Genomic DNA, 8417 nt, shown 5'->3' with positions numbered 1-8417 from the left:
CAATAGATTCGAGGAATCGTTATTCAAGTGTTTGAGGGAAACGATCACAAAATACGACAAGTCAATGTTCGAACGACTGAAAGCGTGTTGGGTACTTGATAAGAGATTCCCGGTAAATCCGGCACTACCGGCGGGGAAAACAGAATATCTCTTGAAAAAAAAATTACAGATAAATTTAAGTTTTCCTAAAATAACCTTCCACACATCGCAGTTACGAAAAAACTGACACATATAGCACTTTACTGTTAAATATTTACAATTACGCTCAGGTAGTTCGTAGTTCGTCCTTGCAGGCGGAGGCAAAAGGCAAGATTAGCATAATCGGGATAAGTAGCGGGTAGGGTCGCTATTGTACCTTACAGCAATTTCACGAGTCATACACAAATTCGTTTTTTAATAATAATTATCCTGTACTTACTAAATACATTGAAAATATGCTTGTCTAGCAAGGAAGGGTACAGTGAGGAGGCAATAACGAAAGCCATTCGCCCACCCCTAAATCATCTTCGTTTCTAGCTATACCGTGGACCCCCGTTCGTTTGACCATTTTTAATCTGAACCCCGCTGGTTTGCACGACGTGCAAATTAAAAATGGTTCAAATGTCATTCTCAACATAACATCATTTGTTTATGCAGACAATGCACATAAACACGATTTGTTTGTACTGACCTAGCGTGTTTAATCGGTTTCACATTTCGTTTTCCTAACGATTAAGATAGAAATTCGATCGGAAAATGCGATATTCGCACTTGCAACTGCCGACTAAAACAAATCACCAAAACAATAACAAAGAGCACGGCGGCCAGTTCACAGCGGTTTCAGCATATTTCGGGTTACCAGTCGTTCAAATTAAAAAATAACCCCGTTAGTTTGCATGAGGAATCGTTCAAACGAACGGGGGTCCACTGTAGAAGGTATTAGCTGTAGCTCTACTAACAGTTTAAAAACCCATGAAGAATGACTGAGTACTTGAAGACATCCCGGCATCATTTTCCTGTTTGCAAACCCCGAGAGAAAGTAATACTAGAACCATATGAATTTTACTATTACTTTAGGACTTTCAACCTATTTGGTATGTTCTTACCAAGGGAGTCGACCCGTGATAATTAGGAATGAGATAAAATATATAATAGATACCTATGGGTCATTCCACGGGAAATTTACAGTCAAATTTTTTTTCTCTTCGGAATATTTTTTTTACGTTCTTTGTTAAAAAAAAATCGACACGTATTTTTGTATTTCGATGTTACTGTTGAAATTCGCAAGATATGGTTTTTTAAAGTATTGTAATCCGAAAAAATCACTATTTTTTAAATACTGATTGTAAACATAGTTTGTAATATCAAAAAATGACTTTCTACCAGATGTGTTCACTATTCCACAAGCTTTCAAAATTGGTATACCATACCTCCTCTCGATTGTTTTTCAATAGTTAAATAGTGCATTTTTATAAACAATTGTAATTTTTTCAAAGTTGGAACTTTTTTTTCTCGATTTTTTTTACTTTAAAATAGTTGTTCATCTTTCTCGAAGAAGCATGCAAAATTTGGAAATGGAGAAATGAAAACTCTAAAAGTTATGAATTTTTATATCGAAGCGCGCACGTTAATGCAAACGAGCGGACGAACATGCGTGCTTCAACGACACGTTACACTTAATAGCATCAAAGGCGGCCTCGTTATGAAGCTGCCCGCGGCCGCGGGTTAGAACATCGATTGAGCATAACCGCTCGCTTCACACTAACACACGCGCTGAGACATAAAAACTCATAACTTCCAGAGTTTTCATTTCTCCATTTCCAAATTTTGCATGCTTCTTCGAGAAAGATGAACAAATATTTTAAAGTAAAAAAAATCGAGAAAAAAAGTTCCAACTTTGAAAAAATTGCAATTGTTTATAAAAATGCACTATTTAACTGTTGAAAAACAATCGAGAGGAAGTATGGTATTCTAATTTTGAAAGCTGGTAGAACACATCTGGTAGAAAGTCATTTTTTGATATTACAAACTATGTTTACATCAGTATTTAAAAATTTGTGATTTTTTCGGATTACAATACTTTAAAAAATCATATCTTGCGAATTCCAACAGTAACATCGAAATACAAAAATACGTGTCGATTTTTTTGAACAAAGAACGTAAAAAAAATATTCCGGAGAGAAAAAAAATTTTGACTGTAAATTTCCCGTGGAATGACCCCTATATATATGATGCATTTAGAATCAAATTTTAATTTTATACCTTTCAGATTCACTTATCTCGGCATCTCATTTTCGAGTATGGCCACGTGGAGGCGCTTCATTCATACACAAACAATAAATAACAGTTGCGTATTTTTCCGGAAACTGAAATATACAGATCTTTCCGGAGATGATAATTGGGCACGGTCTGTAAATTAAAATTTCAAAGATTCCTATATAGTTTTGTCATGGAGTAAAATCATAAGCCGTTAAGAGGTGTAGTAATTCTTTTAGCTCTATGTAATGTTATACTCGGGTTATTTACTTAGGTTTACTATTTAATACGCTCTTTGTGTGCATAAATTTCATAGTTAAAATTAACACAATTACAATTGTGTCGTTTTCTTAATAGAAATTTTTATCCGACGTAAAGCAGCTTGGTTGAATTTGTTTTTGAGCTTTCAGTGTTGATGCATTTTTCATTGCGATTTACATATTTCATTGTGATCCAGTATGATGGAAGTTAAATTCGATAAACATTCAACATTAAAATGTATTATATTCAGGAGATATGCTCCTTATTTTATCTATGGCAAATATGCCACGCTTATATTCGTTAGAATACTGATCAATATAATGTTTTATGTTTATAAAATGCCATAATAGTAATAAATTATTCCTGCATATGTATGTATTCACAACGCGAACAAAGTTTAGCTTAAAATGGGGTTTTCAAATACTAAAAGTATCCAATTTCGCTGTGTGTCATTTTCTTGCTTCCTAAGTTCAATGTCTTTAAAATCATGCATATATAAAAAAATAAAAAAAACATGAATATAATTTACTTGGAATAATTCCTCTCATATCTTGTTATTATTACTTTGCCCATTACTAATGGAGAGGAAAGAGTTACACTTCATATGGGATGCTTAATATTTAATGTAATCATTGATGCTGCGCTTCTTCTAGACTGCATCTGTCGGACTTTGAAACTCGGATAGTGCATGTACGGGATTTTGAGCCTTCTTCTGAGAAGCTCTTCGAACCTTGGCGCGAACTTCTTCCGGCTTTTCCGGACGCACCAAAGGTTTCTTCTCCGGAGCCTTCATTTTCCAAACCACAATCGGTGACTGTAAAGGGCAAATAATACAGAATAAGTTCAAATGAGCAATATTCAGTTGTAATGTTTGAAACGGATTCGAATAACTATATAATAACACCTAGAAATATGTTAATACGATAGAGGTGCCACAAAAGACTTAAAAACGAGAATTTGTGACGGAAATATTCGCTTGAACAAGTCATCAGGTTTTTTCGTAATAATCTGTCATAAAAGAAAAGGATGTGTGGATTCGGATGAATATACCGTAATCAGAGAATTATAGTTAATTGCAATCATAAGTAAACGAAGGTAAGTGTACGAGTATCAGCCAGTATAGTTCACTAAAAACCGTAATAAAGTATTGTATAAAAGGTGAATCCTGTTTTTGAGTGGTAGGTTTATAAATAAGCTACATAAAAGAAGAAAGTTTACAGGCGAACAGAACCATACTGAACAACACCGAGCACAACTTACGTAATTCTGTGATGGGTGTTTGATAGTTCCCACATGTTATAGTTAACATTAAAAGAAGGGATAGAAAATGTTTGGTTAATATTGAAAGTATTGCTTTATATGAGCTCCTGACGAAAAATATTCAATTAACGAAAACTTACCGAAACCGTTCCCTGGCGTGTATATTTGGTAGAAGCCACGTAAGAATATTTAACCGTGTAGACAACTGCATTCATCAGATTCTTGGCGGCCTGAATGAGTGAGGTTGCACTGTCCAACTGCAATAGGAAAGCGGTAAACGGTCAACGGTAGATTATATCGTTCAACAGAAGATGGATGGAACAAATTTTACAATTACCCCTGATACGATCAGTTCGCCACTGATATTTTGCACGTCAGCTTTCACCTTCGATGTGATTTGTATCTGATGACAGTAAAGAGCAATACGCTGCAAGTAAGCCAGAAGATCCTTTTTGGTGGAGCTCTCCGGACACTGATCGGCAATTTCACGAGTTAGCTTGTCTAGTTTGGTGCCAGCTTCAGAGATTTTTTTGGCTGCGTTGATCACATCCATAGTTGTCTTAAGAGGACCACGACCACTGGAAAAGAATAAAGGCATTCAGCATAGTTTCTCAATATTGAATTCACGGCAAGTTACCGCGTAAAATCAGTCATCTCCATCATAATCATACACATGTGCTTGGCCAAGTAAATTATGTCATTACCAGTGTCATCCCATTTGGCCACCTCGGAGTCGAACGTGAGCTTTTCTCTTCGGAACAACTCAACTTGTTGCATGATCTTCTGTTTGTCCTCCTCATTCATTTTGCGCATAGCCTCCTAAAATCAATAAAACGTTCGAAAACCTTGTTAAACACTGAGCCATAAACGAGATCAATTAAAAAACTTACTCTGGCGGTAGTTATTCCACTGATATCCGGATATTCATCAATAGTTTGATCACCAGTATGTGCGCTTGCTGTTCACAAAAGTATAAAAGTTAATTTGCAATCAATTTTGTTTCATTAAAACACGCATTGAAACAAACAATAACTAAAAAGGGGTCTCTTACATCTACTTCTGGTTTCTACGGTCATATCTTCGACAGGCTCAAATTCTGTGTCTGTATCCAATTCATCCGAGCTCTAAATTATTTGAGTAGGTTATCAAATATGGCCATGATTGATTCAAAATGATGAGAATGTCGGTCGGAGTTGGACGTGTATAAGTGCCACACAAAATAGATGAACAGAATAGAACACATGACGAATGCATTCACGATATCCATGAGACAATATACAAAACGACAAAAAAAGCAATTGTACAGAGATCAAATTAAAGTTTTACAAAGTTATAATAAATATGAGAGAACACATCACTAAATAACACGAATTTACCGGTGACGCAATCTAAAACTACTAATGAGGACAAGACCCAAATAATAACTATTCATATAGCGGATAGCTGTCAAAAGAATGAACCGCTTCTTACATTTGCTTCTTGTCTCCAATGTGTACTGCTCGTCTTCAATATCCTCCGGATCAAGGTCTTCTTCGTCCTTTTAAGTGAATAGATGTCTAATTAAATTCGTGTTCTGTGATGCATTGTTAACATCATGAAAACATTGCATGTAATGTTAGCAATGATTGCAAAAATAACACCATATGCAACATTCTCTCAAATCATAGAATCAATATATTGTTAGTATTTAACTTACCCTATTCATCAGAACAGCACGACGTATTTCACGAACGCCATCGTATACCAGCCGGCTGGCATCGATGAAATCATTCTCATCAACATCTTTGGCCGAGTTTGAAGACAATGCATCGACCGCTACATCAACACGTTGTGCGAATTTGGACATTACCTGATCGCGTAGCACCTTAACCGCTTCTAATACACGCTTGGTGTAAATGCACGGCTCATAATTATCCATTTCTGCTTCGACAACGTTGCAAACACGAGCCGATCGTCCTTGAATGGCACCGGCTGTGTTTCGCAGATCCAACGCATCACCTTCCTGCAGCGCGAGTACGCATTTATTCACATCCTCGAGAATGTGATTTTCCGATACGGCCAGGAAATCATCGATGGTGGTAATGTCATCGACTGCTTCGGTCAAAATACGCACCTGATTTTCCCACGCCTGTCTATAAGCTTCCATGTTTTCCTGGGCAACCTTAGAATTTGGTCTTGCGCATAATATTAAAGCTGCGTTGATTACCTGTGGCCAGAGGGTTTCGATCTGAGCTGCAGCATATCGAACCATCTTGACGCCATCCTCGTTGTTGGACATACTACAAACTAAATTTGCCACCTCCACTAACTTTTCGGCGTGTTTTGTAAATGTCTCCGCCCGCTCGCGAACCTTTTTTTCATTACCAGAACGTGCTGCATCAATTAAATCTAGCAACGGCATATTTGTCTCGAGAAATGAATCAGAAACGTGATCAACAACAGCTTTCCGTAGCTGTCGACGAAGATCTTTTGTCTTGCGATACATCTGACCAATGGCTCGTTCTAGCTCTGGAGTTCGCTCCTTAGTTCCCATCTAAAAAAAAATCATTATGACAGTGATCACTAAACCGTAATCAGTAGTATTTGCATACATTGGACATGTACTCCGAAAGCAAATCTTGTAGTGCTTGTCGCACAGCATTGCATTCGGCTACAATACGTTCCCGCCGTTCGTCCCTAGTACAATCAGCGTCTGCCATTAATGCTGCGGCACTAATGATACTTTCCAAGCGTTCTTCAAGTGACGGTCTAGAACGGACCTCATTATAAGCCAACGGATCCATTATGATACCTTCATCAAAATCATCGAGTGCAGCAGCCAACTCACCCGCACCGACATAAATATCCTGTGGGGACGTTGCCTTACCCTGCGCCACGTCACTAATCGTGTTAACAGCTTCACAAACTTGCTTTAAGATATGATCTCGATTAACCTTGGCGAGATCCAATTCAGGATGGCGCACATAGACTTTAGAAGCTGTCAACAACATTGTAGAGTGTTTCTTCAATACAGCCCTGGCGGCGGCAAGATCATCGCGCAGCTGAGGATCCTTCAGCTCTTGTTGTCGTTTGGCAGCCTGCTTAATAAGCTCATTCGCATTTCTTCCAAATTGACGCATGTTGTTCATGAGTTCATCCTGCGAAGATGCGTTACGTAGCTTATCTAAATCATCTTCGACAACATGCAATGATTTTAATAGCAAATGCACATCAACCATGTCGGCCAAAATTAATAATCGAGTAACCGCCGAAAGCAAGTTTCTTGCTGCACGTACCATATTCCCACGTTTCAAAGAACTACAAGGGTCTTCGGAAAACTCTCGAGCAGCAATACTCATTGATGAACCCGTTTTGCGAACTTCATCTACAGCGGAGAGCATTTCCTGGGTAATATCTGGATTTTCATAGGCGATCTGTTCGCCTCGTTCAATAAATATATCGGTAGCTTTTTCAACTGCTGCTACCAAAGCACTTGCTCGCTTAGATTTACCTATAATGAAGCAACAGTTATTACTAAGCTTCTAATGAAAAAAATTAAACAAACCTTTTTTCTTTTTGCTTGGTCCCTTTGTGTTGACCAAGGTTGTTACCTGCAGCACCAAAGGTTCTAATGTTTTTTCCACCGACATTGTTCGGATCTCCAAATTTTTCGGATCCCACTTCAGGGCAACTTGTCCAAAATCCGATAATGTACCCATCGCGCTTCTTATTTTCCTTGCTATAAGAATTGGACGGCGATGAGTCACCGATTTTAAAAGCCACTAACAATGCACCTTAGCAAATAAAATTATCTGTCAACGCAATGCACTTTGTGCTTTTGATGTTTTCGTTGCAATGTCTCCAAGGGGTTTCCAACAGCAATGATTACTACGCACCTTTGAAAAAAATTACTTTTGATTGCTTTTCTGATTACCTCTGATTCTGATTATACCATTAATTTTTGGTGATCAAACTCTTCTGATTATTACCAATGATTATTTCAGACTATCATTGACTACTATTGCTAATTACCATTGATTACCTAATTAATTCGTAATTGACATTTGTTATTTACAAAACTAATCTCTGATTACTACGCACTTATGTCTTACTGGATAGTCGAAACCCCTTGAATGCCTCTGTCAACTTTGGTCAACTTCAATGACTTTCAATTGATTGAAATCCACCACCTGGGCTTTTAAAGAGCAAACTGAGGAAAAAATTCTTCAGCAAAAACCGTAGACTAGGAGCAATTTTCAAATGTTAGTTTTTGAATGACATGAGCGATTTTTCACCAGTGAAATCTCATGTTTAACAGTATTACCTAGTAGCTACACTTTTAGGATATTTTTGTTTACTTCTGATACTCAAAAACTAGATAATTACACTTAAAGTTGCAGGGTGTGACGAAACTGACGAGACCCTTTGCTTTACTTTCTCGCTACTCGCTGGTCTACTCAAACAGAGATGCCAGATTTTTTACTGCTCAAAAACATTTTTGTCAGCAAAACACACACTAAATGAGTTTACCTGTAAATAGGTTGGACTATAGAAATACGCATAACCAAGCTTTACCCTTTTCCATTTTCTTTTGCGAAATAATAGATTAGTGGGATAACCGATAACTGAGGATACTGCTCAGGTGTATGGATAAATATGAATCAAAAACCGTACAGTACTAA

General features: G+C 37.4%; 1 protein-coding gene across 11 annotated transcripts; it reads right to left on the bottom strand.

The window, feature by feature from the left end:
- Positions 1-2506: 2506 nt before the first annotated feature.
- On the bottom strand, positions 2507-8168 carry LOC128740838 (catenin alpha). 11 transcript variants are annotated; one of them, XM_053836425.1, is made up of 10 exons: positions 7530-8168; positions 7301-7474; positions 6348-7246; positions 5453-6289; positions 4808-4880; positions 4647-4714; positions 4394-4575; positions 4088-4334; positions 3897-4013; positions 2507-3310 (listed from the first exon to the last, which is right to left on the bottom strand). In XM_053836425.1, exons 2-10 carry the CDS (start codon positions 7452-7454, stop codon positions 3146-3148), a joined length of 2742 nt encoding a protein of 913 aa, XP_053692400.1. In that variant the 5' UTR covers positions 7455-7474; positions 7530-8168; the 3' UTR covers positions 2507-3145. The 11 variants fall into 11 exon arrangements, with proteins under 11 accessions (XP_053692400.1, XP_053692459.1, XP_053692384.1 ...); XM_053836484.1 differs by having other exon boundaries at positions 7301-7631; positions 7688-8168; XM_053836409.1 differs by having other exon boundaries at positions 7301-7777; positions 7848-8168.
- Positions 8169-8417: the final 249 nt, after the last annotated feature.

This window comes from Sabethes cyaneus, chromosome 1 (assembly GCF_943734655.1).
Source record: "Sabethes cyaneus chromosome 1, idSabCyanKW18_F2, whole genome shotgun sequence".
In the NCBI taxonomy this organism is placed as follows: domain Eukaryota; kingdom Metazoa; phylum Arthropoda; class Insecta; order Diptera; family Culicidae; genus Sabethes; species Sabethes cyaneus.
Note: the sequence above shows the minus strand (reverse complement) of the source record. Positions and strands in the feature narration are given on the sequence as shown.

Bases quoted from the DNA above. Each gene is read 5' to 3' on its own strand.
- LOC128740838 (XM_053836425.1), bottom strand. From the start codon at position 7,454: ATGGGTACATTATCGGATTTTGGACAAGTTGCCCTGAAGTGGGATCCG. The intron at 7,247-7,300 runs GTTTGTTTAATT...GCTTCATTATAG, and splicing joins ACCAAGCAAAAAGAAAAAAG to GTAAATCTAAGCGAGCAAGT. The intron at 4,335-4,393 runs GTAACTTGCCGT...ATTCTTTTCCAG, and splicing joins GAGATGACTGATTTTACGCG to TGGTCGTGGTCCTCTTAAGA.